This window comes from Petromyzon marinus, chromosome 27 (assembly GCF_048934315.1).
Source record: "Petromyzon marinus isolate PM22_M1 ecotype Great Lakes invasive population chromosome 27, UKy_Petmar_22M1.pri1.0, whole genome shotgun sequence".
NCBI classification, from domain to species: domain Eukaryota; kingdom Metazoa; phylum Chordata; class Hyperoartia; order Petromyzontiformes; family Petromyzontidae; genus Petromyzon; species Petromyzon marinus.
The window spans coordinates 1,663,827-1,682,759 of record NC_133693.1 but is presented as its reverse complement, the minus strand read 5'-3'; the positions used below and the strand labels follow the sequence as shown (position 1 = coordinate 1,682,759).

Below are 18,933 nucleotides of genomic sequence, written 5' to 3'. Positions count from 1 at the left end.
AAGCTCTTTCAGTGCAGATGCAGCTTCAACATCCTTCCCACTAGGCGGTCGGGGTGGTGAGGAGGTGGCACAGTAGCGTCGTGGTTAGCGCACTGCGCTCTATACCCAATTAACTAAGTTTGATTCCCAGCCACAGCTAACATCAGTGGTGAGTGATATCCGAACCAGTCCGAGTCCCAGCCACGGCTAACATCAGTGGTGAGTGATATCCGAACCAGTCCGAGTCCCAGCCACGGCTAACATCAGTGGTGAGTGATATCCGAACCAGTCCTGCCAACCCATCCCCCACCTTCACCAAACTGCATGGACCAGCATGGTTATGTATGGTCAAACAACTCCCATGATACAGCATGAGGATGGCTTTCATCCAGCAGTGGATTTTATTTTACGTGTGCATTTTATTTTACGTGAAAGATTTGACGACATGTCACGCACACAAGGGAGATGAGTACTTTCAGGCACTACCATGCACAGAATAACCCATCAAATCCTGATGTGGAATCATCACCCCATGGTACAGCAACTCGGTGGGGAGAGGGGAGTGCAAGGGGGAGCGGCAGCGTGAGGAGAGGCAGGGGAAAGTGGCGGCGACACGTAGTTTATAATATTTATACAGAGTATCGTTAAGGTTTCATAGTTGCAATATTGGGTCCTGGCACCACTGGTCCCTAACGATGGGCTGCCCCTCACACCGGCCACGGGGCTTCTGGGTGTCGTTGAGAGGCGAGGTGCATCGTGCCAGCCCCTGTGAGTGGAGGTGCCCCGGGGGGGCGGTGGTGGTGGCACACACGGGTCCCTCGGGGTCACGCGCGGCACGAGCATCTCTGCATTTTGATCCTCGTCAATAACATCCCAGATAGATGTCCACGTCGTTCAAGTTATCGACATAATGGAACACGACACCTCGGGGAAAAGCCTCTCGGTTGTAAAGAACAGCAATACATTTTCATGGGACGTTGTTTATCATTGGAGAGAGAAGGGAGAGAGAGAGAGGGGGAGTTAGACAATCGCGCAGTCCTCTTAATTGCCACTGTGGCCATCTGTCTGGAGCCTCCAGCATTGCTACAAAAACAAAGCGACAACACGAAACTAGTGCTGTTGATTTAATCTATTTTCTTGCTTTTGTTTTTGGTTCATGTGAACGGCCACCAGTGTAAGGTTCAGTTCGTCGATGTCCTCACTGCTACGCTGATAATTTGATTCACTCTTGGGAGATAAAATGCGCCCGAGCTTAACTTATTTACGTTCTGGCGAGACCAAGGGAGCAAGGGAGAGAGAGTGAGATGAGAGCGTGGGATTTGAGCCGATGAACAGCGCCGTGGACGACGGAAGGACTCGTCGGGAGGAGAGCAGGAAATTCAAACGTGCGAATCGCCAGGTGGACAAAGTGAGAAGTTAGTGGTGGTGGTGATAGAGCGGTGTATATGAAGTCACATATTCAGTGCTCCTCATCACAGTGATAGAGGTGATGATATACGTTATTTGTTTAATGACTTTACTATTTGTGCGGTCACAATAAACCCTCCCTACATCGCAATGAGCATTATGGCAGGTGGTTAGGCGTGCATGTAGGTGGTAAACCAGCAGCTCGTTAGGTGGACAGACAGGCAGATGTTTAGGTAGGTCGGTAGGTCAAATAACCGGGCAGGTGGGTCAAACAAACAGAACCAAATCGCTCCTGCTTCACCGCGCATCGCGTGCTTTCAGATGCGCTTCTGTGGCCGTCTGGAACAATCTTCCTGGAGCTGTACACATTTAAATCTAAATTGAAAAATAATTTCTTTAGAACTGTTTTTTGTGTTTTGTTTGTTGTCCTCCCTTTCCCCGCACCTCCGATTAGCACGGTTGGCTACGTACGGTGTGAAAGAAGTTCAACATACTACTACTATACTCTTTTCGTTCTTTCGGTAAAGTCACGTAGGTATTTTTTCTACCTACCTGACTTTACCGAAAGAAACAAACAGTATGTATACCTGCAATCACGAAAGCTTCAAATCATACTACTATTTATTTTACCAGGACAGGCCCACTGAGCTACGTAGCTCTTTTTCAGAAGCGACCTGGTCACACACAGTAACAGCTCAACAAAGTGGCTTAGCGCTTGGAAATGTACAGCAGCCAAATACCCGAAACGCGTGGAGGAGAGAAACCCGGAGAGCTCAGGGAAAAACCCACGTGACCACGGGGGGAGAGAGAGAGCGAGAGACGCAAACTCCAAATATACAGCAGCAGCAGGTGTCAGGGTCAAGATCAAACCCACGACCTCCTGTATACCAGGCGAGGTGGTTAACATCTCGCCACCGCGGCGCCCATACGTGTGTGTATGTATGCGTGTATGTATGTGTGTATGTATGTGTATGTATGTTTATGTGTGTGTGTGTATGTGTGTACGTGTGTGTGTATGTGTGTGCGTAAGTGTGGGGAGCGATAGTGTAGCGGTTAGCGCGCTGCGCTATGAACCTGGCGACCCGGGTTCGATTCCCGCTCACGGCCAACACCAGTGACGATTACCTGAACCGGTCCCGGGCCTCCCCTAGGTCGACTCAGCCTCAAATGAGTACCTGGTGCTGTGTGTAAACATCGCCACTAGGGAGACAAAGGCGGTCGGGCGTGGTGCTGGCTAGGTGCTCGCTAACAGCACTTGCCCCTACAGTCTGTTAAGGCTATATGGGGGATCTTTGTTTTTGTATGTATGTGTATGTTTGTATGTGTGTATGTATGTGTATGTGTGTATGTGTGTGTGTATGTATGTGTGTGTATGTGTGTATGTGTATGTGTGTGTATGTGTGTGTGTATGTGTATGTATGTGTGTATGTATGTGTGTATGTATGTGTATGTGTGTGTATGTATGTGTGTATGTGTGTGTATGTATGTGTGTATGTGTGTGTATGTATGTGTATATGTGTGTGTGTATGTGTATGTGTGTATGTGTGTGTGTATGTGTGTGTGTGTATGTATGTGTATGTGTGTATGTATGTGTGTGTATGTGTGTATGTGTGTGTGTATGTGTGTATGTATGTGTATGTATGTGTATGTGTGTGTATGTGTGTGTGTATGTGTGTGTGTATGTATGTGTATGTATGTGTGTATGTGTGTGTATGTATGTGTGTATGTGTGTGTATGTGTGTGTATGTATGTGTATGTGTGTGTATGTGTGTATGTACGTGTGTGTCCGAACGCGGCGGTCTCTGACCTGAGCTGGTCGGTGCCCGGCGTGTAGCGGGAGACGCGCGCCATGAGCAGGGGCAGCGAGAGCGTGTCGCACCACTGCTTCTCCCAACGTGTGCGGCTGCTCACGGGGGACGAGGAGGGCGACGGGCCCTGCCCCGGCACAAACCGCACGGCTGCACATCAACGCCCACAGCCGCACCAGCAATGCTATACAGAGTGGCACGTGACCCGTGCACAGAGCAACGAGGGTTTCTAACATATCTTGCTTTTCTCTTTAAAACGGGATCGTCCTCTTTTTGCAGAAACTATCCTGGGATGTCTGCGGGACTTAAAAATTAAATCCCAATTTTGGTCAGTTGATACGAATCTTTGCAATGTATATGGCGCTTACCTAAATGCATAAGCAAACATCTGAAGGGACCCCCCCCCATTGGCAGCTGTCCCTGTGCATAAAAAAGTGACAGCGCCAGCCTGCGAGTGGGCATTGGTCTGCCAGTAGGGGATGATGACTCTTATACGTAATCCAAATTGTGTAATTTGTGGGTCATTTTTGTAATAATCAATTATAATCCACCACTGCAGGCAATAACTCTGAGTGTAGTTCGCTCCTACTGCAGAGTTGTGAGATATTCTTCTTCCCACGATGTGTCCCAGATATGTTGTACCTCAGGTGGCAGCACTAAGCACAATTCCGAGTTACAAAATCATCGTTCTTTAGGGCTCTCTTATTCTGAGCTCTCGGTGCTTGACGAAATGAGACACGTTGTATCATATGGCGCACAAAGGAGAGCCATTAAATACATAAAACCCGAACTGGGAAAATTAAACATTGACTTATGCAATAATAATTAAATGCGAAAGACGCCATTCAAATAAATGTATGCGAACATGTCTAAAATGAATAGACTGTCTTTACTTAAATGAGTTTAATTGAGTAGCGCAGTAATTTGGATATGAAATCAGGCGCACTTCAAATAGATAAGGGAAATTAAGGGGGCGTTGGCGAGGCAAAGTGGACCAAAGGGACCCCCAGACGCACCGAGTAAAGAGATCAGGGTCTGCCATTGAAGTGCGTGGCACGTTCGAGTGTTTCTTCGTGGCAACGGTGGCAGAGAGAGCGAGACAGCGGCAGGGATGACAGCAGCGAGTTGAAATAAAACAGCTCGGAGATGACTGGACGAGAACAAAAAGTCTGGGCAAGAATGGAAGAGCGTTTGAGGGAGGCGTTTGCCCAAAAAGTTTCTGCATGACAACTGCAACAACAGCAACACCATCCACGATGACAGCTGCATTCACACCGTGAGGCCCACCCCTAGCAACTGGTAATGGAGATGACAGCTAATGTTCACCATAGGGGATTTGGAACAAATCTCGCAATTATGTGCTTGCTTATTGCAATTGAATATGTATATCACAGAATACGAGTGAAGCCCATTGAGCTAAGAAGCTCTTTTTCAAGGGCGACTCGGGCCAGATTGTACCACGTGTTGTTTGGATGTTAGGCATGATGCCCGACGTTTAGCAGCATGCGCTTGGAGATTCTACAGGAAAAGTGAATTTCAGTTCCCGTAGAAAACTGCCAGAACGTGGAGCCAAAAAAATCAAAGGCATCGAACCCAACAATCGAACGAGACACGGCGCAGCCTGGAAACGCATCGCAGGACTACACAGCGCAACGGCAAACACCCACGGAGTCGCGATAATTTAAATTGTTACCATTGCAAAATATTTGAATGCAATAAAGGCTCAAAACGGAGTAGTCACATATTGTTGCGTGAGATAACAAGAGGGGAAGAGAGAGAGAGAAGTGATGAGGCTTGAGGAGCGGACGACGATAGTTTTGCTAACTGGTGGTATAATGTAAATGTGGTCGGTGGCAGGGTTATGGGTGTCTCGGTGGTGAGATGTTATCTGCCTCGCCTGGTATACAGGAGGTCGTGGGTTCGTCCCCCACCTTGACCCCTGTGTATGTGCAGTTTGCATCTTCTCCCCGTGGTCGTGTGGATTTTTCTCCGGGTCCCTCCGGTTTTCCCTCAACATTTATAATCAACATCACCACGCGTTTAGAGTATGCGGCTGCTACTATCATCAATTTGCACGCGATGACGCGCCACTTTGTTGAGCTATCATTTGTGGCCAGGTCGCTTCCGAAAAAGAGTGATTTAGCTCGAGAGAGCCTTACCTGGTCACAACAAGTTTTAGTTTGGTTCATTTCTTAGTTTGAGATTCACAGACTGCTGTGTTCCTATGCAGCGGGGGTGGGGGGTGGGGTGGGAGGCCGAAACGCGTCCGGTAAAGCCATCGCGTTCAGCGCTTCCATTGTGCCGCCGACGGCGTGGACGGGAAGCGCTCGTGCCGCGTGATGATGTAAGGCGTCCACAAGGAGCGCGCGTGATGATGTAAGGCGTCCACAAGGAGCGCGCGTGATGATGTAAGGCGTCCACAAGGAGCGCGCGTGATGATGTAAGGCGTCCACAAGGAGCGCGCGTGATGATGTAAGGCGTCCACAAGGAGCGCGCGTGATGACAGAGAACGTTTTGTTATAGGTCGCGCCTACAGATCGAGATGCCCGTAAGTCGCGTGTGTGCGTGAACTGCCTACATATACATAATGCATATATATTTAAAAAAATCAAACAGCAAGTTGAGCACAGGAGAAGGATACAAATATAAACGAGAAAGCATTTTGCGGCATCAAACTGCATGATAGTGAGGCGGATGCTTTGTAAACAACAAAAAAAGATAACATAAAAACACGGAGGGATTTCAAAGGCGAGCTACCCTCCTCCTCTGTGCTCCAGGATGAAAGTGTGTGACGCGCGCAGTCACGTGTCCCGCAGAGTCAAGAGTCGTCACGTGTCGCCGGCGAGTGGGTAGTAGACATTTACAAAGAAAGAAAAAATATCCCGCATGAAAGGGAGTTTTTTTTTTATAAATCGCAAAAATGATTTTACTTTCTCTCCACACATATGCGGAGAGAACAATAACTAATTCCGGCAGATTGAATGAAGAACGTTGATTACAGTACACATATATGGATTGCACGGTTTCATAAATGCTACATTAAAAGGGGAAGCGTGGGGGAAATGAGCTTTGTGTGAACAGAAAAACAAATGGATATATTTTATATAACAGGTCTTAATAAGGATTTGCGAAGCTTTCATTGTGATAATTGTTTACCTTTCTGATCCCTGTTGTAGCCCACGCCATTGTATCACCGATATTAACTACGGAGACGGAGGCTCTAGAGCAAGGCACGATAAGAATGCGGGTTTGAATGGACAGAGGTAGGAATTTAGCTAAGATGGATGTTGGGAACATCCCGACAGAAAAGCAGAAGGAAGCCAAGGTGGTGGGGGGGGGGTCACTAATATAATCGAACAAGCTAAGGAGGATGAGACTTAGACGGCTTGGGCATCTGTTGATGCCATTTAGAAGAGCTATGGAGGTTAGAGAACTATAGAATCACACAGCGACCCATAGACTCACTCAGAGACATACAGACTCACTCAGAGACCCGTCGACTCATATAGAGACCCATAGACTCACTCAGAGACATACAGACTCCTCACAGAGACCCATCGACTCATATAGAGACCCATAAACTCACTCAGAGACATACAGACTCCTCACAGAGACCCGTCGACTCGTATAGAGACCCATAGACTCACTCAGAGACATACAGACTCACTCAGAGACATATAGACTCCTCACAGAGACCCGTCGACTCATATAGAGATGCATATACTCACACATAGACATACAGACTCCTCACAGAGACCCATCGACTCATATAGAGACCCATAGACTCACACAGAGACATAGAGACTTCTCACAGAGACCCGTAGACTCAAATAGAGACCCATAGACTCACTCAGAGACATACAGACTCCTCACAGAGACCCGTCGACTCAAACAGAGATGCATAGACTCACACAGAGACATACAGACTCACTCAGAGACATACAGACTCACTCAGAGACATACAGACTCCTCACAGAGACCCATCGACTCATATAGAGACCCATAGACTCACACAGAGACATACAGACTCCTCACAGAGACCCGTCGACTCATATAGAGACCCATACACTCACACAGAGACATACAGACTCCTCACTGGTGCCCGTCGGTGAGATGAGCCCTGGAGACGCCACGGGTGCAGTGCAGAAGGAACATCGCGAGACAGACGGTGAGATTGGGGGATGCGGTGGAACGAGTGATGAGGAGGGCGGACGTGAGCAGACAAGAGGCGCACAACAAAAAGCTGATGGAGAGAGAAAATCCGAGCGGCAGCCGAACCCGTGCGATAATGGGACTTGGAGGAAGATGCCGTTGCTAGAGCAACAAATCATCACGGTGCCACGTATTTGCGCTGCGTACAAGAGCGATTATTAATGTGGCAAGTGCCTAGCAACACATACGGAATTGCTTGAGCCTCCGTTTAAGTGTAACCCACTGTCGAAGAGTGGCGAGGACGTCCCACTGCTGTGGTCGCTGGATGGGATAGGAGAGCCTGGAAGGGGAAAGAAAAAAACACAAATAATGTGTCATCCTCGTATGCATGAGTGGTGATCTTTGGTGCTCCCGTTGGCTCCGAGATGAAGGAAATGAGATCGGCCGCCCCACATCGAACACCAGGAACAACCGGAAACTCTGCTCCTGAAGAAGCTTCCAACACACGAAGCGACACGTCGGACATCGTTCCAAACAACACGCTGTGCAACAAGGAAGAACGTCGGGCGGACATTTATCAACGTCGCAATCCACATTTGAGTGGCATTTTTTTCCCGTTGCCAATTATGCTCCGTGAGTGCAATGGAGCTCACATTTATTGTATCCTCCCATCAGCAGAGCAATATCTTGTCAGGCAGGGCCTATTTTAACGGTAAGTGACAACCAAAATAGTCAGTGTTAAGAGGACTTTGAGTGCTAAATATGACATTGGTTAGTAATAATAAATATAAAAATTGTTTAGTAATAATATATGAATGGTCCTGGTCTGCGGTTAGTCGATCGCAGTTGTGCGTGTGGTGGAGTAAAGTGTGAGTGCTCCCACCTCTTCCGGCCAACGTGGAAGAGGAGGGGGTATCTCCAGAGCTCCCTCTAGTGGAAGCCCTTCTGCCATTCATTGTTGGAGTAATGCATTTTCAGGGCTGCGCTTTTACCTGTTTCTCGTTGAATAAGAGCTCTGTATCCAACGTTGTAACTGTCGTAGCCTGTACCGCTATTCCGTGTACTTCAATGAAACATCACAATGTCCTTTAAAATAGGCCCCCGTATCAGGGAATGGCCATAGACAGTGACACTGCAGAACATTCTGATGCATCATGATGCCACTTTCATGACAGGTTGCAGAATTACATGAAAACAAACAAATGTATGTTACATCCTTTTTGTGCACAGCCATTGGTGAATTAGATGGGAGATCATGAACTCAGCTGCACTTGCAAATCCACAGTCGTAGTGGTGGTTGGGTGGCTGCCAAGCGTTGAACCCAGGGTTGAACCCAGGGTTGATCCCAGGGTTGATCCCAGGGTTGAACCCAGGGTTGAACCCAGGTTTGAACCCAGGGTTGATCCCAGGGTTGAACCCAGGATTGATCCCAGGGTTGATCCCAGGGTTGAACCCAGGGTTGAACCCAGGGTTGAACCCAGGGTTGATCCCAGGGTTGATCCCAGGGTTGAACCCAGGGTTGATCCCAGGGTTGAACCCAGGGTTGAACCCAGGGTTGAACCCAGGGTTGAACCCAGGGTTGAACCCAAGATTCACAGCAGCGCCAGCTCAATGCCATCACACTGGCACCACGGTGGCCGCATCGCCAGCTCGTAGGTAATTTAACATTTGTCAAATTGTCTCAACTTAATTTAAAAAAATGTAAATTAACTTCCAGTGCAAGAACAAATTCCGGAACGTGCAAGACGTACAATTATATATATTTTAAATTTTTAAGTGGTTATGCTATGTATAATATTTCAAAGGCGCGTTAACTCTTTCACTTGAAACATTAGCCAGTATTTTGTAAGAGGTTATTCATTACGCTGTAGGTACGTCGAGATGCATCGATTCATCAACTAAAATCGATCTGTATGCTCTAAATATATGCACTGAAGTATCTGTGTGCGAAGTTACATGACATTGTATTCGTAAAACAATTACTTATAATCTTAACCTCTTTTAATCCATTTCTGGATGAATGTCTCCCCCAATCCGTGTCAGTCATTGGTTTTTTGTTTGTTTTCACGTCAGTATTGGTGGGAGCCCAGGATCGGTTCAGCAGATAACCGTCACGGATGTTCGCTGTGGCCAGGAATCAGATGCAGGTCACTGAGATGCAGGTCACTGAGATGCAGGTCACTGAGATGCAGGTCACTGAAATACAGGTCACTGAGATGTAGGTCACTGAGATGCAGGTCACTGAGATGCAGGTCACTGAAATGCAGGTCACTGAGATGTAGGTCACTGAGATGCAGGTCACTGATATGCAGGTCACTGAGATGTTGGTCACTGAGATGTAGGTCACTGAGATGCAGGTCACTGAGATGTAGGTCACTGAGATGCAGGTCACTGAGATGTAGGTCACTGAGATGCAGGTCACTGAGATGCAGGTCACTGAGATGTAGGTCACTGAGATGCAGGTCACTGAGATGCAGGTCACTGAGATGCAGGTCACTGAGATGCAGGTCACTGACATGTAGGTCACTGAGATGCAGGTCACTGAGATGTAGGTCACTGAGATGCAGGTCACTGAGATGCAGGTCACTGAGATGTAGGTCACTGAGATGCAGGTCACTGAGATGCAGGTCACTGAGATGTAGGTCACTGAGATGCAGGTCACTGAGATGCAGGTCACTGAGATGTAGGTCACTGAGATGCAGGTCACTGAGATGCAGGTCACTGAGATGTAGGTCACTGAGATGCAGGTCACTGAGATGCAGGTCACTGAGATGTAGGTCACTGAGATGCAGGTCACTGAGATGCAGGTCACTGAGATGTAGGTCACTGAGATGCAGGTCACTGAGATGCAGGTCACTGAGATGCAGGTCACTGAGATCGCAGCGCAGTGCACCCTCTGCCATGCCATCGCTGCATCACGATGAATACACAGGATACGTTGCATTCAATTGGGTCAGACGGTGCAAGTGATGCAAGTGGAAGGAAAGAAGGAGAGAGATCAAGGGGAAGGCAGAAGAAGAGGTGGGGGGCGATGTGGTGCGATCGGACCGTGGTGGCCTGAGGAGTGGAAACAGAGATGGCACAGGACATGGCAGCGTGGAGAAGGTTAGCAAGGACAGCGGAACACCCCACGTGAGTGGGACAAACGCGTGGAAAAAGATGAAGAAGAGAGAAATTGTAAATCCTGAAGTGACTATATTGTCTAACACCGTCAAGGGTAAGAGGACTGAAACAACTTTTGTATAGAACCGTGACCCAGGGATGTGACAATTCATCAAATCATGAGGTGGGGGTGGAGAAAAATTGATGAATCTGCACTTTTAAATAAGGCTTATTAAAAAACACAACAACATTAAATATGAACTTCCAAACAATATGAATCATATAATTTAATTGCTATATTTTTCAATTCAATACGTAACATGCCAGGTGTATTAATTATGATCCGGAGAACGGTAGCGTCGACGTTGGTAAAATATGCATCCCCTAAATTTCATTCACTTTAATCAATGTAGCGGTCGTTCGGCACTCACAATGTTGGGGCAGTAAGTGGGCTCGCGGGGTAACTCGGTGCGTGAATCATTCACCCAGCAGCCCCCAAGGCTGTCTGCCTTCCACCACCACCGATGGAATGCGGTTTGATTAAATCGATCTTAGAGTTGCACCCAAGGGGATGTGTCTGTGTGCCTCTATTTACCCACAGCCTTAAAAAAAGGGCAATTAAAAAAGGTACCAATTTTACTGTCCATAACAAACCGCTGTGAACACAGTAAGCTATTGTTATTACAAATGTATTCATTTCGTTTTGTCTAGTTATATTGCTTCCCCTCTCTTACGTTTTTCTCTTAAATAAGTTGTGCTTTCTGGCCAAATGTGCTACTGGACGCTTTATCCGTGTGGGGAGGGAGAACCAGTTTTTAATGTCACGAGGGGCATTGTGTGCAGGTTAATCGGTGTGTTTTTGGATTGTTCCTCGCGTGGGATTGGGCAGACCTCATCACCGGAAGAGGTGCTGGCTGGTGGTCAAAGCATAACATCGGCGGCCAATGAGTGGAACCCGTTTGAGAATAAGTACACCAAGAAGATGTAACGTTGAGATCAGTAAGTGTGCAGGCGCTATGGGGGATTATTAGATCACAGGATCACGAGAGGTTGTGGTGGCTTGGGGATGCCTTCATCCAGCAGTGGATTGACCAAAGTTGCTGCTGCTGATGATGATGATGCTGCTGATGATGATGCTGCTTCTTCAGGAAGTGAATTTAAGAACAAGCTACCAGCTGGTGGAGCGAAACGTCGGGCGTCTTATCGAGTATGCACGCGGTCCGAGCATAAAACGCATCGAAGAGCCAGACAGCAACACCATGGAAACCCACGCAGTCGTAACGTGCGCACGTGGCGCGTGGCCGTGCTTCACTTGCAAGGCGCAGCACGTTTGGCATCAGGTGGCCTGAGCCACACCTATGGCACGTGGTGAAATGTTAACTACCTCGCCTGGTATACAGGAGGCCATGGGCTCGATCCCGAACCTGACGTCTGTGTATTTGGTGTTTGCATGTTCTCCCCGTGGTCGCGTGGATTCTCCTCTGGGTCCTCCCGTTTTTCCTTCCACATTTGGATTCAACATGCATTTAGAGTATTTGGCTGCGAAACATTTCCAGGTGATAAGCCACTTCATTGAGCTATCATTCGTGGACAGTTCGCTTCTGAAAAAGAGCAACATAGCTCAGTGGGCCTTACCGGGTAAAATAAAAAAAAATAGTTGATAGCTTATTTTTTATAGTTTATAAGAAATTTAAACTTTTATCTATCGTGCAGAAATCTGATGTTCAGTCGGGGCGGATCAGAAAGTTGCCACACCAAACAATACCAAAGAAATATATTCTTCCAGCACATGGCTGTCCACGGTTTTCAAATGCCCACGCGAGCACATTGCCTTTCATGTCTGACGAATGATATTGCGTCTACACGAGATGTATCATACGCTCCACCTCATTCAGGTCTCCATAAACTGTTACAATAACGATTTGCCATTCTTTACCATTTATCTCGGAAAGCTTCACTGAGTCTCAATCCTTTTTTTGTTTCGAGAGGGTCCCGATTTGGAATGTTTGGACTATTCTTTTGTCGCAAATATTTGCTTTGATGCGGGAACAATGTGGGAAACTGCCGTTAAACCCAACACACACATGCAGAATGGCAAAATCCAATGTATTGTACTGTGCGTCCATGCTTCTTACTGTCGCATGTTATTGTCTATCTCTCTGTGTGGCCGCATCTCTTACTCTGGCTCTGTGATTCAAACCGGCAGCCAGGGCTATTGCCCCCAGGGCTATTGCAGAATGCATCAGTGTGGTGAAGATGCAATAATACAGCAAATCTGTTATCCCTGCCCTATCCCTTCTCAAGCCGCATCCACCGCAAGCCATAATAGAAAAAGCCATCGGTTGCTGACCAATGCCCGACCACATCTCTGCCTGCCAAAAACACGGTGACCACAGCTCGCACGAATACAGGGGACGAGTAAAAATAAAGCAAAAGCTTTTTGTGCTCTTGCTCGTGAAGATTCAACACACTAGGACTGTCCCACCTCCCCCGCAGTCCCGGAATATGGACGCCTTTGGAATGGTACCCTCAAAAAAAAAACAAATGTCCTCGATATAAACTAGTGCACGATCGTGGACTGACACTTGACTGTCTCACTGTCCAGCTGCCCACGGCGGGGATCACCGCACTCAGAAGTGTCGTGGGGTAGGTAGTGTGCATCAGCAAAATTGAAGAAGCGTCCAGCTTTCGAAGTAAGCCAGCCAGATCGGCTCAACCTCAAGTGTGAGCACCTGGTGGTGCAAGGGTGCGAGAAGACAGAGGTTCCGGCCCCAACTCCTGCACGGCTTCAACAGGTTCTTCCGAACAGCAATTTGCTTTGACAGTCTCCTGGGTCAGTTGGGTCAATAAGGGGATCATTGGCGATTAGGGTTGGGATTAATCCCTACCCCCGGCGACTCGTTGCATTGTCGCAATTCAGGGTCACGATTTTATTGAAGAATGCATGTCTCTGTTCTCTCTCTCTCTGGTGGTTACTGGAGTGAAGTGAAGGAGTTACATACAGCATATACGAATCTAACAATGGTTTCTAACACACGTGGTTCAATGCGTGTACTGTCAGCTTAAAAATCAATATTTTTTTATGAATCGATGCATCGTTACACCCCCATTGGCTATTATAATTGTTCTGTACACCAGATGCCAACCCTATATCACTTAAACTTAAGTCCAGGTTCATGTTTATTGGCCTGTAGAGATTGTGACTGGCTGAGTAATCCACACACGCAGTGTCGAGACTACACGCAGAGTGAGTGTCTAGATTACACATGGAGTGTCTAGATTACAGATGGAGTGAGTGTTTAGATTCCACACCGAGTGAGTGTCTAGATTACACACAGATTGAGTGTCTAGATTACACACAGAGTGAGTGTCTAGATAACACACTGAGTGAGTGTCTAGACTACACACGGAGTGAGTGTCTAGAATACACACGGAGTGAGTGTCTAGATTACACACGGAGTGTCTAGATTACAAACTGAGTGAGTGTCTAGATCACACACGGAGTGAGTGTCTAGACTACACACGGAGTGAGTGTCTAGATTACACACGGAGTAAGTGTCTAGATTACACACGGAGTGTCTAGATCACACACGGAGTGAGTGTCTAGATCACACACGGAGTGAGTGTCTAGATTACACACGGAGTGAGTGTCTAGATTACAAACTGAGTGAGTGTCTAGATCACACACGGAGTGAGTGTCTAGATTACACACGGAGTGAGTGTCTAGATTACACACGGAGTGAGTGTCTAGACTACACACGGAGTGAGTGTCTAGATCACACACGGAGTGAGTGTCTAGATTACACACGGAGCGAGTGTCTAGATTACACACGGAGCGAGTGTCTAGACTACACACGGTGTGAGTATCTAGATCACACACGGAGTGAGTGTCTAGATCACACACGGAGTGAGTGTCTAGACTACACACTGAGTGAGTGTCTAGACTACACACGGAGTGAGTATCTAGATCACACACGGAGTGAGTGTCTAGATCTCACACGGAGTTAGTGTCTAGACTACACACGGAGTTAGTGTCTAGATTACACACGGAGTGAGTGTCTAGATTACACACGGAGTGAGTGTCTAGATTACACACGGAGCGAGTGTCTAGACTACACACGGAGTGAGTGTCTAGATTTCACACGGAGTGGCTGACTACCTTTAACAGAGACGCGAGCGCCATCGGGAAAGAGAGGGTGCAGAGGGCAGCGCATGAACCTACAGCGGATCGATAACCAAAGACCTTCAAAATTTGTGTGTCACGTGGGAAGGGGGCGAGGTCGATGATGGCTGACCGGCACCGATATTTCCATGCGCCTCGAATGTGTCAACGACGCTGAACGCCACCGAGTGATTGAAGCGAGAGACGCCCACGGGCTCGTCTCGCTCACAGTGTGGGGCGACTCAAGACGAGGAGGCTCCGTGCTGGAGGGGGGCACTCACAGTTGCTTTCCTCACTGGAAGGGAGTTTGAGGAACGCCGGGGCCTCCTTCAGGTATCCGACGGTCAGCGTCACTTCATCGCCAGCGTTCCGCAGAATCCTCACCTGCACACGCGACAACACCATCGGTACGTGTGGAGTGGGCCCGCACGGCATCTTGTGCCTTTTGGTAGGAAAAAAAAAAGCAATTCTCTGAGTAACAATAATTAGCGTGACCGGCACAAAAGCATGTTTGCATTTCGTGGCGAATATTTATTTATTTACGTATTGTGCTCCCGCAATTAATGGATTGGAAAATCCATCTGTTGTATAGGCATTGCGTGTGTTTCTCTCCGCTTTATGGACCTTGGAATTATGCCTCTCCATAAGGAACGCTTGCACCTCGAGGTTAATGCATTATGGAATTTTCATTTCGCGTATGCTGCTCCGCCATGAGTTATGCCTCCCCGTTGCGCCATAAGAACTGCATATGGATTATTAGCATATGAAATATTTTCTCTCAGTGAGACCACATACGGACATAGAACACAGAAGAAAAAAAATTAAGAGCCAAACCGTAAACAACTTGTGGATAGCGGAGGGTTTATACTCCCCTCTTTCCACCCTAATTTATGTTTTGTTCCTTTCTACATCATGCTAATGGCCTTGGCACAGTCTATATTATGAGTTCCACCTGAAAAGTCCAATACATCCTCTTGAAGTTGGCATTTTCACTACAGTAAATGGTTTGTGAAATTACTTCCTTGCATTAAAGTCGAGTCGAATAATGCTCCCACAACTATGAAGCGCTCTTGAAAATAATATTTAGCAAGCAACTTTTTTTCTCTTTATAAAGCGTATAGGGAGGGGGGGGGGGGGTACGATTCAAATACACGGGTGAAATATTCTGAGTGGAAATTCAATTTCGAAAACTCGTCTTCAATATGCCAATTGAAAACGAAGAAAAAAAGTTTTTTTCAAAGGCCAGGGTTAAAGTACCGTGCTGCAGAGTTAATGATGCCATCGCCTTCCAGAGAGCTCCAAGACTTTGCCTCGGAGCCGCCCGTGCCGCTCTTTGTGAGCGTGAGCCAGCGCCAACAGTACTCTGAGTCGGCACTCGAGCTGGGGTGTTGTCCCTATGTAACCCATCACTCGACCGGTTATCTGCTTGATTACTCTCGACTCATCGGATAACATGTAAACAGCTGGGGCTGGGAGATCTCACCCCTGTTGCCCTGTGTGCCGCCGGATGGGAGGTCATGGACGGGACTTGGTTCAGTTACTTGCATCATCAGCCATGTGACTCTAGAAAGGGCTTGCCGGGGTTTCCCACCTTCGGTGGGCAGGATGCGGGGGTGGCCACCACCGTAAAGGTGCCCAAGTAATCGAGCACAATAAAGTAGTCGATTATATTTTACAGTCGGTTAATCGATGAATTGCGCTACAGTTCTAGCCAGCACCATCTTAATGAACAAACACCGATTGCCCGTGATGCATTATGATTGTTCTCTTTGAGTCGGCACCACCAGTCACTCTGAGCCTAAAGACATTCACCCTTTCTTCTTAGCATCACCCATTGACTTCTGTCTATCCAGCAGTACAACAGAAGATCCCGCTGTACGAGTTTACCATACGACGGCAAGAGGCACGGATAACAATGAGCATAAGTGACTTTGTGGGCTATCCCTCTTATTTTGTGTCAACCTGCACATTTGTCAAACCCAACGGCGACCTCGTCTCTGTTTCCCCAATGATACAATTACACAGTTTCCGTGTTCTACTGTCAGCGTGAATGAAGTCGCCCTAATCTTGGACATAAACAAAACCTCTCATTTGCGTTGTTGCTATATCACTGCATTCGCAGAACACGCGATTATTTTCCCACGTCCGTTGTCACATTATTGCGCCTGATGTTGCATTTCAGAGCCGGAGGCAATTCCGCTGAACACGACGAACGCGACGGGTGTGGATCACGTGGGGGACCTCGTGGAGACACGAGGTGACCCGGCGTGACCCACCGTTGCCAGATGTTCACTGGGATTTTTTTTAAATCCAAGCCCATGATAATTGAACAGTATAATATTCCAAGAATTCGCTTTCAGTATTTTATGCCCAAATGAATGTTTGAACGTACAATGTTATCCGTCGATCGCTATGAAGCACACTCCTCAAGACATTTACAGGCAGTGCTTAATTCGCATTTAATGTGTCTGAACATTGGACCTCGGGAAATCTGCTCAACAAATAACAAAATGACCATCGCTTTCACCATTGCCACTGGGTGACGATTTACAAACTTGCTCTCGGAGAATATTAATATATAATCGGTGCTTAAGTACCCATCGGAAATTATCCAGGGTCCCTCAACCCCCAATTCTCCCAACCATTCCGCCCTTTATGCCTCTACAGCGAGTGGTGGGGAAGTATTTTCTGGAGCTCAGCCCCGGACAACTCTGAAATCAAGCCCCGTAAACAATCTCTGGCTATTTTAACCAACTACGATAACCTTAAGGACATTTGTTAAAACCATGAGACCATATGTGTTAATTATGCATAAGTCGTACACATGATGGGTGTGCGAAAGCTAATTTGAGCAAGTTTATGCGTCGAGAAATGATGCGTACACGTAGAATAATAATGTGGCCTCGACGCAACGAGTGTGTTTTCACGTGAACTACTCTACTTACCAGCTCTTCGTGAGTGCAGCTCACGACATTGATTCCGTTCACCTGCAGCGAAGGAGAGTATCAATCACACACCGCCACTTCTGAGTATCGAATTTATTCAAGCGTCCCGCATAAATGCATAAACCATACGTCTATTTATTCACGTGCAGTTGACACTACGTGTAAGATTCCTAAATCACCCCCGCTTCTGTCTACCCAGCAGTATAAACGGCACACCGCATTGGCGGCAGGTCACGTGCAGTGCGGTAACACGTGTGTACTGCTACCTCTCACAAGATGCCTGGCAGGTGTGAAAGAGTATGCCACATTACACTCTAGAGCCGTGGTCTTCACGAATTTTCAGAGGGCGTGGGCCGCTTTCGCCGATAAGACATAATTAGTGCGAGGGCCGCCACACATTTGAAACCATTGTTGGGTTTGGCAGCTCACGACGACGACGGGGAGTGATTTCACATTTGTGTAATGTCAGGGGCCGCGCTAAAGGCCAACAGGGGGCCGCCAGTGGCCCCGTCGGGCCTTGCAATGATGAACACCGCCCGAGAGGGGCTCTCTATCAGAGGGAAATCGCAGGGCTGCACATTAACCCTTTGCAATAAATCATACAACAATATAATGTACAGCCTCATTGTCAATCGCCCGCTGGACGAGGCGCACCACGCATCGTGCCGGTCACCAAAGTTGCGTGACCATAACCCCTCGGCACGCCGATCAGTGCGGGCTCGTGGTGGGCGGGGGGTGGGCGGTCGGAGCCGCTTGCGATAACCACTCGCCACCGACGTTCACCGAAGCGGGGAATTGACCTCGGGTGGCCGGGCTGCTGGGGCAGGTCGCGAATAATTGTGTCACGCACGTGACAAATCGAAGTTGTCATGTGGGCGCTGCGGATTCCAGCCTTAACTATGACAAACGGTCTCGGCGTGAGAAGCGATGCGAGGTGCGTCACACAATAAAAGTATTCCTTTTCACTTGCGGTTGTTAGCTGTGGTTTTTTTTGTTTTCTCTCCTCCAAATCATTTGCTGTTACCTCCCCATTGTTTCATTCCGGTGACATGCACATTCGCCATCTGCTGCCAGGAGGCTGCCGCCCACCATCGCAATCGATAAGTGTCAGGCGCTTGCACAATGCGTCAAGCGGACAAGTAAAACGCCTGCCGCAAATGGCACGCACAACAAAAAACACTTTAGCGGAATCAATGAGGGGACATTTTTTCTCGCCAGTTTTGACAACCCCACAATTAGCTTTATCGACGATTTTTAACTCAAACGCACGGCGCTCCGTTTGCATGACAGAGTTATTCGCGACCTGCATGCACGATGTCCAAGTTACCCCCCACCCCCGACATCCTAAAACTGAACTGTTTTTTATTTAACCAGGTAA

General features: G+C 47.8%; 1 protein-coding gene across 2 annotated transcripts in view; it reads right to left on the bottom strand.

Moving 5' to 3' along the window:
• The window catches only part of LOC116946660 (gamma-2-syntrophin), a 114,439-nt gene that overhangs the window by 28,687 nt on the left and 66,819 nt on the right, over positions 1-18,933 (bottom strand). For both annotated transcript variants that reach the window (XM_032961824.2, XM_032961823.2), the window contains exons 6-9: positions 17,556-17,597; positions 14,892-14,994; positions 7,595-7,686; positions 3,194-3,321 (exon numbers count right to left, since the gene is read on the bottom strand). In XM_032961824.2, coding sequence (XP_032817715.1) covers positions 3,194-3,321; positions 7,595-7,686; positions 14,892-14,994; positions 17,556-17,597 — 365 coding nt within the window. The remainder of the gene's footprint in view (positions 1-3,193; positions 3,322-7,594; positions 7,687-14,891; positions 14,995-17,555; positions 17,598-18,933) is intronic.